This window comes from Salmo trutta, chromosome 20 (assembly GCF_901001165.1).
Source record: "Salmo trutta chromosome 20, fSalTru1.1, whole genome shotgun sequence".
NCBI classification, from domain to species: domain Eukaryota; kingdom Metazoa; phylum Chordata; class Actinopteri; order Salmoniformes; family Salmonidae; genus Salmo; species Salmo trutta.
This window is the reverse complement of record NC_042976.1, coordinates 38,647,955-38,674,284: the sequence shown is the minus strand read 5'-3', so window position 1 is coordinate 38,674,284 and position 26,330 is coordinate 38,647,955. Positions and strand designations below refer to the sequence as shown.

The 26,330-nt window shown below is 44.2% G+C and overlaps 1 protein-coding gene across 1 annotated transcript; it reads right to left on the bottom strand.

The window, feature by feature from the left end:
* On the bottom strand, positions 1-24,925 carry LOC115156002 (acetylcholine receptor subunit alpha). The gene is made up of 9 exons (XM_029703165.1): positions 24,660-24,925; positions 23,513-23,655; positions 5,763-5,807; positions 5,356-5,465; positions 4,756-4,951; positions 4,314-4,551; positions 2,046-2,269; positions 590-829; positions 1-497 (listed from the first exon to the last, which is right to left on the bottom strand). The coding sequence occupies exons 1-9, from the start codon at positions 24,703-24,705 to the stop codon at positions 366-368; spliced, it is 1,374 nt and encodes a 457-aa protein (XP_029559025.1). The 5' UTR covers positions 24,706-24,925; the 3' UTR covers positions 1-365.
* Positions 24,926-26,330: the final 1,405 nt, after the last annotated feature.

Here is a 26,330-nt window from a genome sequence, read left to right as displayed (position 1 = left end):
TCAAGTAGGCCTATCAATTTTATTTAAATACTGTATTAAAGATGAATGAAAATATATAACAAAACATTGAGTAAAGACAACAAATATTCTGATTACAAAAACTTGATTAGAATGGTCAATGTACATCAACTGTTCTATAATACACGAGTGAAAATATGGATAAACATGCATGCACCCAGCGATCTGAAGTAATTGCAAACCACCCAATAATAATGAATGTATGAGGGTCAAAAACACAGTCCTCACACAGCAATATGTGACTTTAAGGTCATAGGGCCAAGAGTCACTAGGGCCCAGAGTGTTACCTGGTCAGGTCATAAGGTCAATAAAAACATCTGGACCTACTCAGGACACCCCGCAGACCTCTAAGGTGTCATGCTCAGCTCAATGAGACGGCCTGCGAACACTCCTAGGGTGCCAATGATACACACCGCCATGAACACACACAGCAGAATGTGATCCAGCACCATGGCTACAAACTTCCACTCTTCAGCAGCCTGGGAAAAGAGGAAAGCAGTTAGAAACACTCAAACTGAGACCTTTAAGGGAAAAACTGTGAGAAGGACGGCAATGAATTCCATAGTCTTACACTGTTGGACTCCTCATCAGATTTCATGGTCTCAGCGATGTACTTCACCCCCTCAATAGCACTGCGTACATCTGGGTTCTTGGTCATGGGGGACTGGTAGGTGACTGCAGTAGGGGTGGGCTTGCCTGAGATGTCTGAGATGTCAAAGTCAGCACCATAGATGTTTTTATCCAGTCTCTCCTTTGCGGGACGCTTCATTGTTGAGAAGAACATGAGGTTGGGAATTGTGTCAATGAAAATCTAGGAAGCAAAAAAATATGAAAGGAAGGAATTAATCAAATGTTATTAGTCGCATGCGCCGAACACAACAGGTAACCTTACAGTGAAATGCTTACTTACAAGCCCCTAACCAACAATGCAGTTTTAAAAACTACAGATAAGAATAATAAATCAAAGTAACAAGTAATTAAAGAGCAGCAGTAAAATAACAATAGCGAGACTATATACAGGGGGGTACCGGTGCAGAGTCAATGTGCAGGGGCACTGGTTAGTTGATGTAATATGTACATGTAGATAGAGTTATTAAAGTGACTATGCATAGATGATAAGACAGTAGCAGCTTTTACAACTTCGTGTAATAACAGACAATAATAAATAGACTGGTAAAATGCATACAATGAGATAAAAGGCTAATTGATGAACATATGAATTCAGATACTTTCTAGCTCCTGAATCACAAAGGTAGGCTTACAAAGCAGTAATATAGTAAACAAGTGCAATCATCTATTTTCTGTCGCTAGATGGCAGTACTGGGCAAGACATTAACAGGGGCAAAAAGAATGTTGAGACCTCTACTATTTAGTAGACTTTAAATCACTCACAGGAGGGTGGTGGCACCTTAATTGGGGAGAATGGGCTCGTGGTAATGACTGGAGTGGAATCAGTGGAATGGTATCAAATACACTAAACACATGGTTTCCAGGTGTTTGATGCCATTCCATGTGCGCCGTTCTGGCTATTATTATGAGCTGTTCTCCACTGATACCACACTATCTGTCATGTTATTTCATGAACAATTTGTTAATACATATAAAAAATACATACATTTCTAAACTGTCACACACTCACAACATTCACAAACCAGAGTGCACAAGTCATCCTATGCCATGTCATTTACAATCCAAGTATTTTTTTATTTAACCTTTATTTAACTTGGCAAGTCAGTTAAGAACAAATTCTTATTTACAATGACGGCCTACCCCGGCCAAACCCGGACAATGCTGGGACAATTGTGCGCCACCCTATGGGACTCCCAATCACAGCTGGATGTGATAAAGCCTGGATTCAAACCAGGGACTGTAGTGACGCCTCTTGCACTGAGATGCAGTGGCTTAGACCGCTGCACCACTTGGGAGCCCTGTAAGTAAAGCACTATGCTATAAAAAGTTCTTAACTAAATTATTTTTAGATTAAAAAAAAAGAAAATCATTGGTAGAAATGTGCCAGCTTTGCCCACCTTGCGAACCCAGGGGGACATGGTGTGAGTGCTGGGGGAGCGGTGGTGGGTGTTGATGACGATGACAGTGATGATAATGGAGGCAATGACGAAGACCATTGTGAAGAGCATGTACTTCCCGATGAGCGGCACAGCACTGGAGGTGGAGGGGATGAGCTCCACGATGACCAGCAGGAACACAGTCAGAGACAGCAGGACAGAGATACTCAGAGTCATCTTCTCACCTGAGGACACACACGGTCACAACAACCAGGTCAACAAAGAGCAGACGCATACTGAAGAATTCATCTGTGGAGAAAGGCGCAATTGACGTTTGCGATCATGCAAATGATCTGCCATTATCACACGTCATACATTTCATAATCCGTCAGCCATACGGCACGCAGACAGATTTGAGCAGTTCAGTGGAAAAACGAGGCTCGTGACAGAGACTGAACATGTGCTCGTAGGGAGGCCACAGATTCATAACAATGGATTCAACGTTAAACACTGTGAGAGCAGTTAATAACTGGGCTTAAACAAATATTACAGTTATACCAATGCTCCAGCTCAACTCAGCTGTGACACCCTTAACAATTGAATTAAACTAATCAATCAATATCTCGTCAAAGTGAGCTGGTTTGATGGTAATTTGGTCTCAAGACTTGCCTTCACCTTATCCCCACTCTGGTTGGTCCCCAATCTCTTAATTAATTACAAGAGGGTTTGAAGTGACCATTGTGATAATTGATCAGAGAGAAAGAGACTGATAGCGAGAGAGAGAGAGACACACAGTGCCATAATGCACAGTGATGAATCAACACGGATTCAGAGAGACACAGGAGGGTCATAATGTTAGAGGGTAACAGTGACATTGTTCCTCTGGCAGTCAGTGCCACCACACCCTTTAAGGCACCAACTCATTCTGACCACAGGGAGAAGTAGCCTCTGATCCAATTGAGCTCCTCGGACCTCCCTTTCAGCCCTCCACTAAACGGAGGGCTGAAAGATCATGCTGCCTAGTCACCTTACCCCTATACATATCTACCTCCATCACTCCAGTATCCCTGCACATTGTAAATATGGTATTGGAACTGACCCTGTACATAGCTTATTACTTTCTCTTGGTATTCTTATTATGTGTTTTTGTTCTACGTTATGTTCTTTTTAGTGCTACATTGATATTGATTACTGCATTGTTGGGCTTAGAGCTGTCAAGAAAGGCATTTCACTGTACTTTTGACATTAAAACTTGAAACTTGGGCAGGAATTCTGCTTATAGAAAGAACTCAAAGCTGAGTCTCTGTGAATTGGTGCTTGAACAATATTGCCCTACCACAGCAAAAAGCAAGATAGAGCAAAGGAATTTGTGATTTATTTTGTCCCATTTAGCTTTCCATATACATAGGCCTATACACAAACAACCTCAAGTAAGCAAACATACACACAGGCACACAGACAATAGAATTTCAAGTATGTGTTATTTTCAGTTGAGCACATTCACACCCAGACCTCATTCACCCAGATTCTAGAATGTGAACAATGTGTTGTTTGTTAACTTTGTGTTGCAGTTCAGTGAAATTGGTGAATCTGAAATACTTCCATTTGACATCACAGCTCATCCATAGCATCATACTGTAGCAGCAGCCATATCAGAGCTAGGCAGCCAGTGATGCATTATACATTAAAGGAAAGGTCTGTTCACAGATATGGCAGCACACAGGGTCTCTGGGTAATGAGGTAGGCCTCCACACTGGCAACAGGGCCAAATGCTAGCTGAGACACAGCACTGGTACAGCTTATGTAGCTACTAGTAACTTCTGAGGCCCAGAGACAGATACAGGTGTAGGATCTTAATTTGACCAGTATTGTCGTAGCAAAAATAATCCTGCAGCAACAGGATTTGAATGTTTAGTTCATAATGTTGCTTGATTGGTGGTTAGGCTATTAGCTGGACAAAAGAAGGCTACATGATAAGTGCAGTACTGTTAATATAACAGCGTGTTAGTCCAGGTTTTCAGTGAATTTATGTAAATCACCAGGCTCATCTGCATTTCCTGTGGTGCAGGAAAATTCTCAGTAACAAAAGAGTGGTTCGATTAAGATCCTACATCTGTAGAAGGACAAGCGTGTAGTTGTAGGTACCAGCCAATGCAGGTACAGTTCTACACAACCACTACATAAGCTATCAACGTTGCAGCTATGATGCGTAAATTGGGAGACAAAATATATTTCAGTTGATCTTCAGCCAATAGAAGGGATTTAGAACTGAAATGATGTTATACTAACCAGAGTCAGTGGGCAGATAGAAGACAAGGCCAGTGAGAAAGGAGAAGAGCATACAGGGGATGATGACGTTGACGATGAAGTAGAGGGGCAGCCGCAGCATCAGGAAGTGGTAGGTGATGTCCAGGTAGGGCGTGTCTGGGCAGCAGGCATAGTACACCCAGTGTTTCCAGCTGCGGTAGTCCTTCATCACCCACTCTCCACTCTCCATGAAGTTACTCAGGTCAGGACGGTCGCTGTCCTGGTGGAGACGGGTAATAAAGATGTCATGAAGACGCAACAGAACCAGGAAGGGATCAACCTAATTGGTATTTTTCAGGACTGGTGGTATTATGTAATGCTTTTGGAATCATGTGTTAAATCAGTAATGGACTGTATGTGTATGGGTAACACAGGAGTTACACAGGGGATCAATCGAGAAAAATGTCAAAAGGGTGATTATTACGGGATTGACGACAACCAAGTTGCCATCATAGGTCCAGGTACCAAGCTTCATGCTGCAGTTCTGCAGGTCGAAGGGGAAGTGCAGCACGATGATCTCACAGTAACTCTTGAAGATGGCAGGGGGGTTCCACGTGATCATGCCAGTGTGCTCCAGCAGCACTTTGGTCTCGTGAACGATGGCAAAGTCACCGTCAGCACTGTGGGCACACACAAACACAGGCATCAACACAGGAAATAATGTTAACGCAGAGGGGCATCACTGCCTGGGGCTTGGCATGGCCCTGCCATCGCAGGCCAACCAACCAGAGCTGAGACTGGTACAGGTTGCTGTGGCATAGGAGCTGGTTGTCAGGGAGAAACAGCAGTGTGTCAGACACAGCATATGGTGTGGGTGGAACCTGTGATATAGAAGCCAGATTTAGCCTGATGCAATCTGAGCTCTCACCCACTCGGCACAGAGGGAAAAGAGAGGGAAAAGTCATGTGGTTTGAAAACATAATCACACACAGTCGGTCTGTCTGGTGGCCTTTTATCAAGGAAAGTGTCAGTGAGAGAATGGTAAAAAGAAAGACATTTGATGCAAATATGGCCTGATTCTTACTTGTTATAGAGAACGAGGTCAGGACGCCAAATGTCAGTGGAAGGCACTCTTATCTTTTTGATTCCACCATAATCCTCAGGATTCCATTGCAAGTTCACATCCTTCCATTGCTGGAAAATGACAGTACAAAGAGCATGAATAGAAAATATCAGATAGATTATTTTGAAGTTCCTGACTTGAAGTCTGATTCGGAGAGGGATCATTTCAATAGGGATTTGTTCAGAGAATGTTTCATTACAGTTTAGTGAAAATGAACATAATTCAATGGCTTATAAGGATTTTACACCATCTTCAGAATTATGGTGAAATTTATGATAATTACCCATACTTATATTTTCCTTGTAATTATTCTTACAAAATATTTACTGTATATTGCAATGTAGATACAGGAAACGGCAGTAACAAACCTGTTTCAGTCGAACATTGCTGTTGACAATCTGGTTGACCTCATCCTGTAGAGAAAGGGAATTGATTTTAGTTTCTGCTGTTACAAAACCAATAATTAGCCTACAGATATTGTTGCACTCCATAAGTCTAGGGGTCTTAGGCCTAGTTAACTAGTCTGTAACCTGATTTAAGATGTGCATCTAAGTGATAAATCAGCATATGCAATGCATGTACACAGGAGACCTCTCCTTCTTGACATCTTGGTCAGCCAATCCAAGCAGATTACCATTTGTTCAGATGGTGACCAAATAAAGTGTATCCTGTGTCATGACGTTGGCCTCTTTGGGTACAGGGTTATCAGTTGACCCCCTCCCCTTTGTACCATCCCCAAACATACCTTCCCCCCAACCCAGGCCCTGTGTGAAAGGTTTGTAAAAACTCTAAGAGGAGAATCTCCTACCACATGTTTCAAAGAGAGACAAAGGAAATTCTTCCAACTCATAGAATTGGAGAACCGAGCGACATGTGTGTTCTGGAGAAGGCATGGAAGATTGGTGAGGAATCTAGCTACGAACTGGTCCGCTTGGTACAATTTTGTGATACTCAGAAGAGACAATATAGCCATATTACCATAAAACTGTTTATATAATAGCCTCAGCGATGAGACTTGCATCATAATGGTTGTATAAAATGTATTAATAAGGATAAAGCTATTTGTAATACATTGAGATGCTATGTACTGATGTTAATGTGATAGAATTGGATTTCTGTACCAAGCTTCACTCAGCCATCGGCACGCCCCCCAAGGGACACAGACAGGACCAGGCGTCATTTGACAAGCCTGTTCTAGGGTCACCTATAAAAAACCCCACCCTGATTTACTTTCTTAAGACCAGGCCTGCACTCCATAGCCAGTAGGTTTTACCATCCAATTCCTCTACTGAAAGTAAACTATACCACGTGGTTAACTTTTACTATCGAGACCGACAGAATAAGAGCAAGTCTTTGATATTAATTATTAGTCTGCAGCTAAGTAAATTATATCATCGAACGCGAAGACCAACGAAACATCCATTCTATAACGACATTAATGAATGTCGCTTTGAAAGATCCATTCTAACCGAGAGAGAGAGAGAGAGAGAGAGAGAGAGAGAGAGAGAGAACTCTCCATCAGAACAGAACTCTTCAACAAGGATCCCGACGACACTGAGCGTAAATATATATTGATTGCAATTGTTCCCGAATGAGTGAGCGTTCAATTGTCAATTGTAATATTAATGAACTCTGTAGGTGTGCATCCTCAGCTGACTTTAATGATCCATTGTTCAACAGGCCGACCTGCCTGTTAGCCCATTAGGGCACATTACGCTACCAATCCTTTGTGACGATAATTACTGTTTGTATGTTTTCTGTTAATTACTTAGTGTAGTAAATAAATGATTTTAAGACAATTGATGTATGGATGATTTTAGTAAAGACTGGGTTCGTGCAGATACAACAATTTACGACGTTTGGAATGAGACTGGACTCGAGGTAAAATACACCATTTAAACCAGAAGATAATCGGCCTATATTATAATATAGGTTAAGTTATATTAGGAAAATTATAACTTTGTAATCTGAATATTTTTCTTGGTGCCCCGATCTCCTAGTTAATTACAATTAAACGATTAATCAGTTTAATCGCGTGATAATAATTACAGGGAGTTAATTGATAAACATGTCTTCAGTTTAATGGTACCCAAAGACACGACATATATGGAGCCCCCGTGCGAGGAATCTAAGATAGAATTGGACTTTGCTGTGAAATTCTATATATCAATTGTGCAAACAGAATTGTACAAACAGCCTGCTATCTAAACAAAGTGATTGTGCATTTTTCATTGAGAGAAGCTATTTAGAGTGGCTCCGGTCTTATGTCGATAGCAGTGAGGGATAAATTCCAGTTTTAGTCTGTTAGGCCAAACGGTACTATTTCTGTCGGTAAATATTAACTTCTAGAGTAAGGTTAGAAATTAGAAGTTAACTGTCCGGTAACCGAGCCAAAGAATTTGCCTACCGCACTAAGACAGTGTGGGCAGACCGTATGCGTATCTGTATTTAAGTACCGTGTCGCTCCGGTCAGCATAAACGCTAGCAGAATATGCTGAATGGGGTTAAGGTGAGACGTCACTAGAAAACCCACCCTTTCCATAGTGAAAGGATCCTATTTTGGTGCTTGGAAGGATAATCCTGAACCAAGTAGCAATAGCTTAGCATTACGGGCAAGCTAACAGAGAGGGAACATTTTACCCTCCTCCGTACCACGTTTAAAATTCCTCCGTAGCGCGACGGAAGTCCGACCTTTGTACTTCCGTTTAATTTCAGCATTCTGCACCCTGGTGGTGAAGAATTGCCAGTACATCTCTAGGGGAAATTCAAATGTGGAGCACGGTAACATATCCAGACAATCGCAATTGACTGGATATGACGTCTCATTCAATTTAACTAACAAGTGAAATTGCCAGATTTACCTTTTCAAGTGGATCTTTTAAAAAATATCCAAAATTGATTGGGCGTCCATAATGAGACATGATTAACTTTTTCCAAACTGAACTTAGATGAAGCAAGGCTCTCAGGTTAATTGAAAGTTAATTCCCAGATAGCCTATACAGGTTTGATATATCATAAATAGATTAATCAGTAAAATCGGCTTTAGCAAGGCACAGTCAGTAAAACCCATTACTGACGCTCAGCCCCAGGGAGGAGCGTACCCTAGTGGTGAAGGGTCCCAACATTTGACCTACGGTTTACACTTATGATATCCAATCAATGGAGATTGTATGGATTATCGTCTCACTCAATTTAATAAGTTAAATTGTCGAACATACCTTTCTAGGTTCTTCCAATTAAATGAGACAACTTAAACTTTGCATATTAACCTGGATGAAGCAACCTCTCAGGTAATTCAAGTTTAATACCCAGATAGCCTACCCAGGTAGGACTAATCGTTGGCATTGATTAATTCAATTTGCTTTTGCAAATTCATTCACATCCAACTTCCACAGTACTGATGGTTCATTAACGTCTATAAATAGATTAAAATCGTCTTTGCAGCTCCCCACACCCCACATTCCAAAATTTTGGAAAATTAGGAAAAACATTTTTTCCTTTCAAATGTTCTAATAATGTGCAGGCTATCAGAGGGGGTGGTCCCCACTCGCCCGCTAATTAGTGAACCTCCACCCGTAAATGGATTGATCTCTGACCTCAGCAGCGATAACAACCCTAATTATGCCATTAGTGGAAAAGCAGACAACAATGTTTTCCAAAATCAACCATCGGGCGCAGGCCTCGTAAAGGTTCTCTCCAGTCTAGCTCTGATGTCTTGCCATCCGAGATTGCCATCTGTCCAATACCGCAGTGCACAGCTGAAGCACAAGCAGGTAACGGTAGACATAAAGGGACAGGTGGAGAGAACCGGGAAACCAATGACAAATGCAGAAAAGGGAACAATTCTGCTAGCTATGGAACTGTGCTTGAAAACCGAACAATGAAATGTAATTGCAAAAACGTATGACGATGAACAAGCACAAGCTCTTCAACAAAATCGTTTTCTACAGGAACAAAATCATATGCTACAGGAACAACTCGATTTAGCCAAAACTAAATACGATGATGTCCACGCCAAACTAGATAAATCTGAAGAGTTATCTACAAACAGGAGCGCTCAACTTGACAACATGCATGCTGTTTTGTTGAATGTTACTCAAAATAACACGGTGCTCCTCAAAGCGCTGCAGACCAAAAACGATCAGTTAATGAACACAGTGACAAAGTTGGATGATAAATCAGCAGAACTTATTGAAGTCGCTGACCAAATGAATGATGAGAGAATTCAGGTGATGAGGATGGAAATATTGATTTCTAAGCAAGCAGAGGAAATCTCATCACTGAATCTCTCGCTCCGTACTCAAGACCTCTATCTGCAAACCATGACAGATAAGTTTGAGACCGAAAGGAGCAGGTGTGACACTCACGTGTCCAAAATCAGTACTCTAAGCGCTCAAGTGGACTCTGCAATGCAGCAGAATTCCACCCTTGGGTACCATCTGGAGGAAATCCAGAATGGTCACGCTCTACAGCGCGACTACCCATCCAAGCAACCGGAGCCCTGTACTCACAGGAGTGAAGACAATAGGTTTCAGACCTTGCCTCCCTCATGTGTCCCTCAGTCTTCTCCTCTTGGCCCTTTGGCACTGAGTAATATGGCGCCTCTTGGCCAACAACAACAAGGCTTGGCTTCTTCTCTTGGCCTTTCGGCCCCAATCTCTCCACAGGAGGAAGCCAACCCTCTCCGCCCGCTTGGCGCGGAATACCTTGACAAACTCGTCAAGAATTTCCCCACCTTTGACCCCGTTCCAGGTCAGCCAAACGATACTGAGACGTTCCTAGCTGACATAGAGGACGCGTTGGATGGCTACTCGAACGCTACGGGTTCTGACAGGGTTTACCTGTTGAAGCGAACGTCGAATAGACACGTGACGAGGTTCATTCGCCTACAACAGCAACACGTGCTAAATGACTATGCTAAACTTGCCACAGCTTTGAAATTAGAATTCAGTGGTTCTGCGACTCGCAAACACGATAGCTCACTGGCTAACACCGTCAAACAAGCTCGGAACGAACACCCACAAGCTTACTATCATAGGCTTCATTCAGCTTACTTTGGCCTACTCACTGAAACAGGAATGGAAGAGCTGTTACCATTCAAACAAATGTTTCTGTCAAACATGTATCCCACCTTCATTACCTACTTGGGCCCTGCAGCCCACGTTGGCTTGCCTATCTTACAACTCAGAGAGCTTGCAAGCACAGCTTTTGAGGCATCAAAAGTTCACAACGCTAAGAGCCCTGACCACTCGGTTTTGAAGTTTAACCAGGAGCACTCACTCCAGTTAGAGGGTGCATTATCAGGTATTGGAGCGTCGAGAGATGACGCACAACAACAGTTTCTACCACGAAACCATGATTCCAATAACCTCCGCGGTCGAAATAACAGTAAAGTACGTAGCCATCAACATGACTACCGCTACAATCGACCCGTTTGCTACGTTCCTGCACCCAACCCTCAAAAAGTGTCAGAGCACATGGGTAACAAATGAGTTGAAGGACGATCAAAACGTAGACCAATGTTCTCCAGAAGTCCCAATACGGGAAGAACTTAAGCGAGAACAATTTGAGAAAAGGGTAAAAGATAAGTCACAAGGACTAGACGGGGAATTACCGGACACCAGGTTAGTGCTGCATTTAGCTGTGGTTTTGTTTTTTGTGACATTATATGCTAGCTTGAAAAATGGGTGTCTGATTATTTCTGGCTGGGTACTCTGCTGACATAATCTAATGTTTTGCTTTCGCTGTAAAGCCTTTTTGAAATCGGACAGTGTGGTTAGATTAACGAGAGTCTTGTCTTTAAATAGCTGTAAAATAGTCATATGTTTGAAAAATGGAAGTTTTCGGATTTTAAAGAAGTTTGTATTTCGCGCCACGCCCATCATTGCATATTGGAGCAGACGTTCCGCTAGCGGAACATCTAGATGTAAGAGGTAATTAACCTCTACGGGCTAGGGGGCAGCATTGAGAATTTTGGAAAAAATATGTGCCCATTTTTAACTGCCTCCTACACCAACTCAGAAGCTAGAATATGCATATTATTGTTCAGGTTTGGATAGAAAACACCCTAAAGTTTCTAAAACTGTTTGAATGGTGTCTGTGAGTATAACAGAACTCCTATGGCAGGCAAAAACCTGAGAAGGTTTCATGCAGGAAGTACCCTGTCTGACAAGGTGTTGTTGTTCTTGCTTCTGTTTATTGAAGAGTCAGGATCTTAGCTGTAACGTGACAATTCCTAGGGCTCCAATAGGCTCTCAGAACCCGGGAAAAACCTGAACGATGACGAGGCAGCCTCAGGCTGAAACACAGAATCCCCTTTTCCAAGTGGCCCATCAGAGGACAATGGAATTAGGCGCGTGCCCGATTCGACCCCGTGCAGTATTTTCCTTCGGCTGTTTAGCTAAATTGCAGATTTCCGGTCGGAATATTATCGCTTTTTTACGAGAATAATGGCATAAAAATTGATTTTAAACAGCGGTTGACATGCTTCGAAGTACGGTAATGGAATATTTAGAATTTCTTTGTCACGTTCTGCGCCATGCGCACGACCGTGATTTACCATTCTGATAGTGTCTAGAACGCACGAACAAAACGTCGCTGATGGAACATAACGATGGATTATTTGGGACCAAACCTACATTTGTTATTGAAGTAGAAGTCCTGGGAGTGCATTCTGACGAAGAACAGGAAAGGTAAGACCATTTTTCTTATAGGAAATGTGATTTTGGTGAAGGCTAAACTGGGTGGGTGTCTAAATAGCTAGCCCGTGATGGCTGGGCTATGTACTTAGAATATTGCAAAATGTGCTTCATCCGAAAAGCTATTTTAAAATCGGACATATCGAGTGCATAGAGGAGTAATGTATCTATAATTCTTAAAATAATTGTTATGCTTCTTGTGAACGTTTATCGTGAGTAATTTAGTAAATTGTTAGTAAATTCCCCGGAAGTTTGCGGGGGTATGCTTTTTCTGAACGTCACATGCTAATGTAAAAAGCTGGTTTTTGATATAAATATGAACTTGATTGAACAGACATGCATGTATTGTATAACATAATGTCCTAGGTGTGTCATCTGATGAAGATCATCAAAGGTTAGTGCTGCATTTAGCTGTGGTTTGGGTTTTTGTGACATTATATGCTAGCTTGAAAAATGGGTGTCTGATTATTTCTGGCTGGGTACTCTGCTGACATAATCTAATGTTTTGCTTTCGTTGTAAAGCCTTTTTGAAATCGGACAGTGTGGTTAGATTAACGAGAGTCTTGTCTTTAAAAAGCTGTAAAATAGTCATATGTTTGAGAAATTGAAGTAATAGCATTTCAAACGTTTTAAAAATCGCGCCACAGGATTCAACTGGCTGTTACGTAGGTGGGACGAATTCGTCCCGCCGGTCCCATAGAGGTTAAGGGCCCAAGCAATATACCAGCCTTAGTAAAGTTGAACATTTACTTCTAGGCCTTTGACTCTACAGCACTCACCAGTTTTCTTCCCAGAAGTCCGTAAGTCATACCTGTAGACTGCCCAAAACTAGTGCATTACAGCTGTAGACTTATCATATAGTTATCAACTTAGGATAGCGCCTAAGCAACACACCAAGTAGGAAAAACCCTAGATATGGCATTAGAGACAATGCCATGATAATAATTTTGCCAGAATATTGGACGTATATAGAATACAGTCCAATTAGATGATTTTTTTTGTGTGAGAATTATATTTTGTATATTTTTTGTTTTGTTTATGCTTTCATTCCTTTTCGGTTCAGTTCCTTTGACACATAGGAAGTGATAGAGCCATAAACAAAGTCCCCATACAACCATCACTTAGTGCCACAACGCCGCTCATTGGGGAATGAATGTAATTATATATATTTCATGAGTGTGTGTGCGTTGTTAACATCTGCCTAAGTTACTGCCAGATCTTCCAGTCTGGACGACGGGTCCGGAACGGCGACCCCAAATCCGGACACCCACGGCCTATCCTTGTGGCGGCATGCCCGCTGTCAGAGAGACTACCAAGGTAAACCACCAGAGGGGGGGACCGCAACGGCGATCAACAACCAGGACATCCCCTGGCCCTTCCTGGGGTACTTTGCAGCTTCCAGGGAACCTACCAAGGTACACCACTAGAGGAGACCGCAACGGCGATCACCAACCGGACATCAACTGCCCATCCTTGTGGTGGACTGCTCCGCTTCCAGAGAGCCTATAACAGTTCAACCACCAGAGGGGACTGCAACGATGATCTACCAACGGGACATCACGTGGTCATGATTTTATGTTGATTTATAACTTGCAGGATAAACAAGATCCAAACCACCAGGGGGGGTATGTCATGACGTTGGCCTCTTTGGGTACAGGGCTATCAGTTGACCCCCTTCCCTTTGTACCATCCCCCAACATACCTTCCCCCCAACCCAGGCCCTGTGTGAAAGGGTTGTAAAAACTCTAAGAGGAGAATCTCCTACCACATGTTTCATAGAGAGACAAAGGAAATTCTTCCAACTCATAGAATTGGAGAACCGAGCGACATGTGTGTTCTGGAGAAGGTATGGAAGATTGGTGAGGAATCCAGCTACGAACTGGTCCGCTTGGTACAATTTTGTGATACTCAGAAGAGACAATATAGCCATATTACCATAAAACTGTTTATATAATAGCCTCAGCGATGAGACTTGCATCATAATGGTTGTATAAAATGTATTAATAAGGATAAAGCTATTTGTAATACATTGAGATGCTATGTACTGATGTTAATGTGATAGAATTGGATTTCTGTACTAAGCTTCACTCAGCCATCGGCACGCCCCCCAAGGGACACAGACAGGACCAGGCGTCATTTGACAAGCCTGTTCTAGGGTCACCTATAAAAACCCCACCCTGATTTACTTTCTTAAGACCAGGCCTGCACTCCATGGCCAGTAGGTTTTACCATCCAATTCCTCTACTGAAAGTGAACTATACCACGTGGTTAACTTTTACTATCGAGACCGACAGAATAAGAGCAAGTCTTTGATATTAATTATTAGTCTGCAGCTAAGTAAATTATATCATCGAACGCGAAGACCAACGAAACATCCATTCTATAACGACATTAATGAATGTCACTTTGAAAGATCCATTCTAACCGAGAGAGAGAGAGAGAGAGAACTCTCCATCAGAACAGAACTCTTCAACAAGGATCCCGACGACACTGAGCGTAAATATATATTGATTGCAATTGTTCCCAAATGAGTGAGCATTCAATTGTCAATTGTAATATTAATGAACTCTGTAGGTGTGCATCCTCAGCTGACTTTAATGATCCATTGTTCAACAGGCCGACCTGCCTGTTAGCCCATTAGGGCACATTACGCTACCAATCCTTAGTGAAGATAATTACTGTTTGTATGTTTTCTGTTAATTACTTAGTGTAGTAAATAAATGATTTTAAGACAATTGATGTATGGATGATTTTAGTAAAGACTGGGTTCGTGCAGATACAACAATTTACGACGTTTGGAATGAGACTGGACTCGAGGTAAAATACACCATTTAAACCAGAAGATAATCGGCCTATATTATAATATAGGTTAAGTTATATTAGGAAAATTATAATTTTGTAATCTGAATATTTTTCTTGGTGCCCCGATCTCCTAGTTAATTACAATTAAACGATAAATCAGTTTAATCGCGTGATAATAATTACAGGGAGTTAATTGATAAACATGTCTTCAGTTTAATGGTACCCAAAGACACGACACCTGGTAGAGTGTGCCTAACTGTGTGTTAGCACTAAACTACCTACTGCATAACACCTCCCCATCAAGAAAAGTAAAGAAAAAACCTCACAGTCACCAGTATCTATTTTCCTGAATTTTCCTAAACTTGTATACTTTCCCACCCTCTTTTCAATAAAACGTATTTAACTGAAGAGACCAAACTATGTACACTATAAACACCAGAGCTGCAAAACTATGAAACTTGGCTCCAGAAAACCTCACCCCTGAGATAATGCCATTCTAGAAAACCAGACAAACCAAAACCATCAAATTCACTGGTCTGCACTCAGCTAATTTCTTCCTGCCAAAAGTCTGACTTGACCAAACCAAGGGACAACCTGTAACCCCTATAGATCTAAACAGAGAGACCAGTTCCATTCCCTAGGCCCGTGATCACAAGCACCGAGCTCCATCTGATATGAGACTTAGAGCACCCACCACCAGGGACAAGTGAACATTGACCACAACTTCAGCAAACTCACTAGGAACACCATTCATGTTCCCCAACACCTCTTTGCTCCCATGCTGGAGGGGAACCGTTAGCCTTCTCACTTTCCTACAATTTAACCGGAGACACTAGGCCTACATGCTGCAGGAACTTTCAACTGCTCTTTAACAGGAAGTGACAAAACCGGTGGATCTAGCTTTTCCACCAAACTCACTTCTTCAAGTTCCTGATTCTCATTACAAGACACAGCCATATCACCCTGCAAATCTCAGACCGGATCCTCACTAAATTCACAACGTGAATGGGAAGAATCTCCTCTCTCCCACAGCTTAGTAAATGAAAGTGTCAGTAACATCGACCCCTGACAAACAACCCTATGGTCAGCCGGCAGAGGCACCACAATCTGTTACGAAGAGCGGTACAGGGGAACCCAAGAGCAGACTCAGACGAGGAGACTGGGATGAAGTAACCAAGGTATTTATTGAAAGACAGGTGGAAGATGGAGTGCAGGTCAGGGGAAGCTTGGGCGGGTTGCTGGAAACCAGGTGTGGAGGCTGAGGCGAGAGGTGTTGAGACAGGGTAAGCAGGTCCAAAAGGGAATCAAAGGGAGTAGTAGAGTGGGGAATCCAGGACAGAGTAGCAGGATGACTAGACGTGGGACTGGAGACAGGGACCAGAGTCAGAGCGGGCAGAACCGTAGCAGAGAGGAAAACAGCGTCAGGCAAGGAAAAACAGGCTCAACAGGATCTGACTAGTAACAAATGGCTAGAAACGTATTCTGACTGAGCAGAGATTACGATCTGGCAGCGTGGAAGTGACAGGGCTGAGTATTTTTAGAGGTCTTGATTATGGAACATGTTGCAGCTGGTGGGGATCTGCTCTGACTCCAGCACACCTGTCTCCACCCACACACACAGAGAGAGGGAGAAGGAGAAAGTGCTGGGGGAGTGGCGGCAGGTCAAGGAGACACAGGATGAGCAGTAGAGGGTGTTGCAGGAGCAGATGTGACAGTACCGTCCCCCCCTCTACGAGCGCCATCTGGCGCCCAATCAGGCTTATCTGGGAGTGAGGTATAGAAATCCCGTAAGAGGGAGGGGTCCAGAATGTGACGGCGGGGCACCCAGCAGCGCTCCTCAGGCCCGTATCCCTCCCAGTCCACCAGGTACTGCCAGCCACGACGGTGCACTTCCAGAAGCCACCGGACGGTATAGACAGGATGGTCATGGATGAGCCGAGGGGGTGGAGGAGCTGCTGCAGGAGGAGACAGGGGACTGGAGCAGGCAGGTTTAATCAGGGATACATGGAAGGTAGGATGGATCCTGAGAGAGGCTGGGAGTTCCAGGCGTACTGCAGAGTTGTTAACCTGTTGGGGCTAGGGGGCAGCATTGAGAATTTTGGAAAAAATATGTGCCCATTTTTAACTGCCTCCTACACCAACTCAGAAGCTAGAATATGCATATTATTGTTCAGGTTTGGATAGAAAACACCCTAAAGTTTCTAAAACTGTTTGAATGGTGTCTGTGAGTATAACAGAACTCCTATGGCAGGCAAAAATCTGAGAAGGTTTCATGCAGGAAGTGGCCTGTCTGACAAGGAGTCGTTCTTCTTGCCTCTGTTTATTGAAGAGTAAGGATCTTAGCTGTAACGTGACAATTCCTAGGGCTCCAATAGGCTCTCAGAACCCGGGAAAAACCTGAACGATGACGAGGCAGCCTCAGGCTGAAACAGATTATTGCCTTTTCCAAGTGGCCCATTAGGTGACAATGGAATGAGGCGCGTCCGCGATTCGACCCCGTGGAGTATTTTAATTCGGCTGTTTAGCTTATTGCAGATTCCCGGTCGGAATATTATCGCTTTTCTACGAGATAAATGGCATAAAAATTGGTTTTAAACAGCGGTTGACATGCTTCGAAGTACGGTAATGGAATATTTAGAATTTTTTTGTCACGTTCTGCGCCATGCGCGTGACCGTGATTTAGCATTCTGATAGTGTCTAGAACGCAAGAACAAAACGTCGCTGATGGAACATAACGATGGATTATTTGGGACCAAACCTACATTTGTTATTGAAGTAGAAGTCCTGGGAGTGCATTCTGACGAAGAACAAGAAAGGTAAGACCATTTTTCTTATAGGAAATATGATTTTGGTGAAGGCTAATCTTGCCGGGTGTCTAAATAGCTAGCCCGTGATGGCTGGGCTATGTACTTAGAATATTGCAAAATGTGCTTCATCCGAAAAGCTATTTTAAAATCGGACATATCGAGTGCATAGAGGAGTAATGTATCTATAATTCTTAAAATAATTGTTATGCTTTTTGTGAACGTTTATCGTGAGTAATTTAGCAAACTGTTAGTAAATTCCCTGTAAGTTTGCGGGGGGTATGCTAGTTCTGAACGTCACAAGATAATATAAAAAGCTGTTTTTTGATATAAATATGAACTTGATTGAACAGACATGCATGTATTGTATAACATAATGTCCTAGGTGTGTCATCTGATGAAGATCATAAAAGGTTAGTGCTGCATTTAGCTGTGGTTTGGGTTTTTGTGACATTCTATGCTAGCTTGAAAAATGGGTGTCTGATTATTTCTGGCTGGGCACTCTCCTGACATAATCTATGTTTGAGAAATTGAAGTAATAGTATTTCAAACGATTCAAAAATCGCGCCACTGGATTCAGGTGGCTGTTACGTAGGTGGGAGGAATTCGTCCCACCTGCGCCAGAGAGGTTAATGACACAGTACATTTCAAAGGGACCAATGAATCGGGTGGAAAGTTTCTTCCTCCAGGCATGGTGATAACGGAGCAGATGGTCCTGGACAGAGGGAACCGCAACCTCAACCTCTTGGGCGAGGAACAAGGGGGGTTGGTAACCCAGAGCACACTCGAAGGGTGACATACCTGACGAGGCGTTGGTGAGGGTGTTGTGGGCATATTCAACCCAGGGTAGCTGAGCCCTCCAGGAGGAAGGGTTAGCAGAAGTCACGCAGCGTCGGGCAGTCTCCATCTCTTGGTTGGCCCGTTCGGTCTGGCCGTTGGTCTGGGGGGGATATCCAGAAGACTGACATTGATACCAAGAGCTGAACAGAAGGATCTCCATACCTGGGAGGTAAACTGGGGTCCTCTGTCGGAAACAATGTCAGTGGGGATGCCATGCAGATGAAACACATGGGATACTAACAGGTCCGCAGTCTCCCTGGAGGACAGGAGCTTGGAGAGGGGAATGAAGTGAGCCATTTTGGAAAACCTGTCAATAATGGTGAGGATGATGGAGTTACCATTAGATGGGGGAAGGCCAGTGACGAAGTCCAGAGCTATTTGTGACCAGGGGCGACTGGGTATTGGAAGAGGGCGGAGCAGACCGAACAGGCTGAGACAAAATCCCGGACATCTCTCTCCATGGTGGGCAACCAAAAGCGCTGACGCAGGAAGGCAAGGGTCCGTTTCATCCAGGGTGACAGGTGAGGTGGGTAGAATGGCCCCAATGAAGAACAGTGCGAACACAATCTGGAACAAACAGAGCATTGCTAGGACCGTTACCCGGGTCAGGCTGGTTCTGCTGAGCCTGGCGTATACGGAACTCGATCTCCCAGGTGACGGCGGCAACGATGCAGGTGGATGGCACATTGGCTTCTGGCTCGGTACCCGTGTTGTCAGTGAACTGGCGAGAGAGGGCATTGGGCTTGGTATTCTTTGAACCAGGGCGATAAGTGAGTGGGAAATTGAATCTACCGAAGAACAAGGCCCACCTGGCTTTCCGGGAGTTCAGACGTTTGGCGGTCTGGATGTAGGACAGGTTTTTATGGTCAGTCCACACGGTGAAGGGGGTTGCAGAACCCTCCAGCCAGTGATGCCATTCCTCCAGAGCCAGCTTAACTGCCAGGAGTTCCCGGTTTCCGATGTCAAAATTTCTCTCTGCAGGTGAGATCTTACGAGAAAAGAATGCACATGGGTGGACCTTCTGATCAGAGGGGGAACGTTGACACAGAACAGCACCTACCCCGTGGTCAGAGGCATCCACCTCCACGATGAACTGGAGTTCTGGGTCGGGCTGAGTAAGGACCGGAGTGGAGGTGAAGCGACGCTTGAGTTCCAGGTATGCTGCCTCTGCCTCAGGAGTCCAGTGGAACGGAAAGGAGGTGGAGACGAGAGTGGTGAGAGGTGCTGCCAGATGGCTGTAGTTGCGGATGAAACGTATGTAAAAAATGTAAAACTACAGGAAATGCTGTAGCTGCTTCAGTTGGAGGTCATAGGCCACTCTGTGACTGCCATGACCTTGGCAGGGGTCCATACGTAACTGTCCCTGTGCAATAATATAACCCAGGAAAGACACTGTGGTAGCATGGAATTTTTCAGCTTTAACAAAAAGCTTATTCTCCAACAGCCGTTGACGAACGTGTTGCTGGTGAGCCTCAGGGTCCTTGGGGGGGGGGGGGGAATCAGTTTGTCATCTACTGTAAATAGACAAAAATGAAGCATCCAATCACATCCTTCAGCACGTCATTGGCTAGGTTCTGGAAAACAGCAGGGGCGTTAGTAAGACCAAAAGGCATGACCAAATACTCAGTGACCAAGTGGTGTGTTGAACGCAGTCTTCCACTCGTACCCCTCTCTTATGTGGACAAGGTGGTAGGCATTCTGGAGGTCGAGTTTGGGAAACACCGTGGCACCATGGAGGGGGGCAAAAGCAGAGCTGATGAGTGGCAAGGGGTACTTGTTCTTTGCTGTGATATTTTTCAGCCCATGGAAGTCTATGTACGGCCTCAGTGACCCATCCTTCTTCACAAAGAAAAACCCAGCACCCACTGGGGAGGAAGATGGCTTGATAAGTCCTGCAGCCAGAGAATCCTGGAGGTACCTCTCCATAGCCTCTTGCTCGGGACGAGAGAGGTTAAACAACCGGCTACTGGGGAGAGGAGCTCCAGGCTGGAGGTCAATGGTGCAGTCGTACGGCCGATGAGGCGGCAGTGACAGGGCGTAGTGCTTGCTGAACACAGGAGCTAGATCATGATACTCAGGAGGAACTGGTGACAGGTCCAGAGGTTCTGGAATGAACTGGGGCACAGACAAGGCAGGGGGAAGAGCAGAATGTAAACAATTAGAGTGACAAAATTAACTCCAAGTGGTTACCTTTCCGGCGGTCCAGTCAATCTGTGGGTTGTGTAGCTTTAACCATGGATGACCCAGAACCAGGGGAGAGTAAGGACAGTCGATTGTGTGGAAACGTATATTTTTCTGGTGATTTCCAGAGAGAGACGCAGGATGACAGGGACGGTTCTCTCACAGACATGGACGAGGAGCTGTCCATTGAGAGTGTTAGTATCAAGGGGTGAATCGAGTGGGACAGTATCCAGGCCCAACTGGGTAACAACACCTCGGTCCAGGAAGTTCTCGTCGGCGCCCAAATCGATGAGAGCAGACAAAGGAAAAGCCTGGCTCTGCCACACAAGGTTGTCTTCAAGCAGGGGTCTGGGGGAAGATGGGCAGGCGATTTGGCTTGACAGTATATCCCCCACTACTGCCGAGCTCCCTCTTTTGCTGGACACAGGGAACAAGTGGAGACAAAGTGACTAACCTTGCCACAGTATAGGCAGCGCCTAGCTCCGATTCGTCGTTGTCTCTCCTCTGGAGAGAGATGGGCCCGGCAGAGCTGCATGGGTTCAGGATCTGGACGAGCCTGGGGATGGGATGCAGTCGGAGAAGGAGGACAAGACACTGAAGCAGAGGTCTCAGTGAGCGCGTTCCGGAATGCTCCCTGAAGTGCCTCCTCATTCCAGCCACTCTCTGCCTGCGATGGTGCGAAACTCAGATGCCATCTCAGCAACACTATGGGGGCCTTAACAGAGGGACAGGAGTCATTTAGCAGCATCCTTATCGCAGACCGGGTGGTCGAAGACTTTCTTCATCTCCTCCGTGAATCTGGAGTAGGAGAAGCAGATGGGGGACTGTCAAACCCACACCGCTGTGGCCCAGGAAAGCGCTGCTCCACGGAGGCAGCCAATCAGAAAGGAAATCTTGGCCCATTCGCTAGCATAAGAGTAGGGCTGTTGCTCAAACACGAGTGAACTTTGTACCAAAAAGGCTCTGCAAGCTCCGAGGTTGCCAGCGTAATGCTCTGGAGTCGGAACAAGGGTCGGCCCTGTCGGTCAGACAGGCTCTGTGAAAACTCATTGATGTGCTCCAGAAGGGTCTTCAGGGCTTGGTCATGTTGCTTGAGCAGGGCGACTTGGCTGAAGAGAGTTTGGTGGAGAGTAGCAGAATCCGCTGGGTTTATCTCTTTGGTCAGCTTGTACTGTTACGCGGAGAGGAACAGAGGAACCCAAGAGCAGACTCAGATGAGGAGACTGGGATGAAGTAACCAAGGTATTTATTCACACACAGGGGGAAGATGGAGTGCAGGTCAGGGGAATCTTGGGCAGGTTGCTGGAAACCAGGTGCGGAGGCTGAGGCTGGAGCGAGAGGGGTTGAGACAGGGTAAGCAGGTCCGGAGGGGAATCAAAGGGAGTAATAGAGTGGGGAATCCAGGACAGAGTAGCAGCATGATGAGATGTGGGACTGGAGACAGGGACCAGAGTCAGAGCTGACAAAACTGTAGCGGAGAGGAAAACAGCATCAGGCAAGGAAAAGAGAATAACAGGATCTGACTAGTAACAAACGGCTAGAAACAGAGACTGACTGAGCAGAGATTACGATCTGGCAGCGTGGAAGTGATAGGGCTGAGTATTTTTAGAGGTCGTGATTATGGAACAGGTTGCAGCTGGTGGGGATCTGCTCTGACTCCAGCACACCTGTCTCCACCCACACAATCACACACACACACACAGAGAGAGAGAGAGAGAGAGAGAGAGAGGGAGAGGGAGAGAGTACTAGGGGAGTGGCGCCAGGTCAAGGAGACACAGGATGAGCAGTAGAGGGCGTTGCAGGAGCAGATGTGACACTCTACTCTGGGAAAGAATGCGTCAGCTAATGGAAACAAAGAGTCACTGACAACCTCTGAATCCAACAGATCACTTGGGGGAACCAAATCATTACTCAGTCCACAAGGAGAACCTAGTTGTTCATTGTCCATCAACTCAACATAGAACATCGTCCTAAATTGACACCTGAATTAACCTCATCCTCAAATTGCAGAGGGCACACTATATCACATATCTCTACCCAGAAGGTCTCAGCTAGAGACACAATAATCAACTTCCTCACTAGGAAGAACCATTTACTGGGAGCCACTGTCTATTTTGGCAAATAATGTTTCCTCTACGTCCCCACACACATCATCATCCTCCCTCTCAAGTTTGCCATCAGCACCCTTCTGATCCCGATTAGCTTCACAAACTGGGGATACCTCAAAACCCTCCTGGAAATACTCCGCCCCCTGAGACAACTGCCTTTTCATTTGGCTTACCCAAACCTGATCACTTGGGGAGACTAGCTTATCACTCTGATCACTGGGGGAACCTGGTTTAGTGACAAGACTGTTTGACTGACTGGCAAGACAAACTTCCTCCCCTGTATGCAGCCCTTCAGTCAACTGCCATTTCCTGTTCTAGCCTCACTATTTCCAACAAATATTCTTCCCGCTGACTGCTATCCACCAGAACTTGTGGCAATAACTCACTCCACTGTTCCCATAACAGCACTGCAACATCTAACTTGTTCAACTCCTTAGCTATTTCAACCTCCAGCATTTTTGCCACCTGACGTAACTGATCCCTCGTTAGCTTGAGAAAACGACAATTATACTATACCTAAGCACAAAACAATGCTGGCTCAAATGCCCCCATAGTCCAAATGAGTAAGCCAAATAGAACCAAGTCTTCGACTGACAGAAGTTACAGTCAGCTACATAGTGTTGACAGTGATGTGAATTGCATGATAAATATTGGCTGATATGGGATGGTGCGACGTTTTTCTTACCACACTGATGAGTTGAATGAGCTGCAGACCAACTGTAACCACCACTGGGTCCTTGAAGTGAGCGACAGGACGCACCACCTTGTTGTAGCCAGTGAACAGGGTTTTCACCAGACGGGTTTCATCATCAGAGCTCCAGGCAGAGCCTACAAGAAACACAGAGACAGCTTGTTGTGTGGCTCACATGGCAGAGATTGAGAGATTGTGGGTTTACAGCACCAGCAGACTGATAAGTAGTGTTTAATGTATGTGCAAATACAGTAGTATTAAATGTACTATGTGGCTTCCCATCTTCCTCCCCTCCCTCCCTCCCTCCATTCCTCCCTCCCTTCCTTAGTTCCCTTCCTTCCTTCATTCCTTCCTGGCTGCCTGCCGGCCTGCCTTCCTTCATTCCTTCCTTCCTGCCTGCCTGCCTGCCTGCCTGCCTGCCTGCCTTCCTTCCTTCCTTCCTTCCTTCCTTCCTTCCTTCCTTCCTTCCTTCCTAACTACTTATTTCATACACTGTTATATACCAGTGGTATACTATCATCGTGGGATGCTGGAGGTGATAGAGATGAGAGCTCAGTCAATACCGATAGTGTTTCAGACTCGACATCTGCTATTTACGTTACATATTTGACCCATGCCAGAGCGGTATCCCATTTCATTTTCCGCTTGACCTTGAAACCAAGCCTAGTGTGTGCAAGAACATACTATGAAAGCATGAATGACGTTTTGAGACATTGAAAACAGTAAAATTGTCTGGAAATATAATATGCTATATGAAACAATTGACTCATTAAGTCAAGCACAAATAGATGGAGGTCAAAAAACTAGGTGCACACACCCCTGTCAATCAAGAGAGCCTAATGCTGGATGCTTACAAAAAAATGCCAACATTTCCAACAGGCACTAGCTTAGCTAGAATATACCTCATTTAAGATTTGAAGTCTTATAGTTAACAAATGGATAAAGGATTACCAAGAATCAATGTGAAATTATCAAATGATGTTGATATCTCATGATTAATGGGCTAGATTTGTAAAATATGCAAATATTGGTTTAGGATAGACTATCACCTAAAATATCCTGGAAAAGGTAAGTTATAACCGACAGAAGAACAGAAATGGCAAACTAATTTTATCAGTCACATGTTTAGAATACGGCTTACCTGCTAGAATGATAAGGAGATGACAAACCAAAAGTAGACGATTCATTCTTGTGTTTGTTTCCCATAAACTCTGGGGTTTCCAATGTCCTGAGTCTTCGAATAGAGGGTAAGCAGCTAGTTAGGTAACAACATTATTTCTGTCCACTTTAAAATTAGGTCAAAATAATTGCAACACTGACTTGCTGCTTCAAGTACTGTAATGGGGAACAGTATTGTTGTTCCCTGACACCATATGTTCTGAGCCACCACCAATAGCTGTCATTTGAGAGGGTCACATTCTTTGTCATCCCTCACATGTTACAAGCGCTACATGCCTGGCTAATCTAGCACTAAAATATCTCACAGTGCAATATACTTCCCATATTGAAAGACAGTAACAGCCTATGGCTGCTTTACAAAACGAACAAATTTGTTGTGATATATTTACTATTAGGCTACTCATGAACAGAGAATGTGAAATATTATACTGTTCCCATTGGTTAACTTGTGTTACATTAAGATGTAATTTCCATAATCATGATTTGGGAATCCTATATTAGTAGTTGATTACATGTCAAATACAGTAATCAAACTGCCACCAATGTTGCCCTCTTGGATGATCTTACCCCTAATGGAGATGGTATGTCTCCCTCTTAGGATAATGTTGGTGTCACGTCCTGACCATAGAGAGCTCGTATTTTTCTATGGTAGAGTAGGTCAGGGCGTGACTGGGGGGTTTTGTCTAGTGTATTTATTTCTATGTTTGTTTCTAGTTTCTTATTTCTATGTTGGGGTTTTTGTCTAGTTTAAATTTTCTATGTTGTGTTCTAGGTTATTTTTTCTATGTTGGGGTTTTTGTCTAGTTTAAATTTTCTATGTTGTGTTCTAGGTTCTTTTTACTAGGTTGGGGTTTTTGTCTAGCTTAAATTTTCTATGTTGTGTTCTAGGTTCTTTTTTTCTAGGTTGGGGTTTTCGTATGATTCCCAATTAGAGGCAGCTGGTCATCGTTGTCGCTAATTGGCGATCATATTTAAGTTGTTGTTTTTCCCCACTAGTGTTTGTGGGAGATTATGTTGAGTTAATGCATGTTGTACCTCGTCGTCACGGGTTTTTTTTAAAATGTATTTAATTTTTTAATTTTTTTAATTTAACATTTATTTAAAAAATGTTAATTTGTAATTATTTGTTTTAAAAAAATAGTTTGTGTGTATTGTATAGTTTCACATATAAATAAAGATGTGGAACGATACCCACGCTGCGTCTTGGTCTCGTTCATACACCAACCGTGACAGTTGGACTGCAAAATATCCACAACATCTACCCCATCTAGCCACTGCAATGAGTTTCCAGATGGCCAGGCATGAAACCCAAACACCCCATCCCTGTACACCTGCCCCTCCCCACCAAGGCATTGATGGGACCAGGCAACTCAATTTCCCTACAGCCTCAACCCGTTCAATCAGCCAGTCACTCAACCAGCCACCTCATTCATCTTATTTAGGGGGAAATTGCAATTTTGGCAATGTCTGAATTAAGAGAGATCTGTCTCTTAACCCCCTCCACTTCTCTCCCCATACCAATCATAGACCACCTGAATCCTACAGTGCCTAAGTGCCTCCTGCCTGGACCCAACCCATGTGACCCTGGAGAAACCCATTGAATCTGCTCATTCAAGCTCATCAAGGTCAGGCA

What these genes read in the sequence shown, in the direction of transcription:
- LOC115156002 (XM_029703165.1), bottom strand. Translation starts at nt 24,705, where the DNA reads ATGAATCGTCTACTTTTGGTTTGTCATCTCCTTATCATTCTAGCAG. An exon ending in TCATTCAACTCATCAGTGTG is followed by an intron (nt 5,808 to 23,512) that starts GTAAGAAAAACG and finishes CTTTCTCTACAG; the next exon opens with GATGAGGTCAACCAGATTGT. An exon ending in TGTCCCCCTGGGTTCGCAAG is followed by an intron (nt 830 to 2,045) that starts GTGGGCAAAGCT and finishes TTTGCTTCCTAG; the next exon opens with ATTTTCATTGACACAATTCC.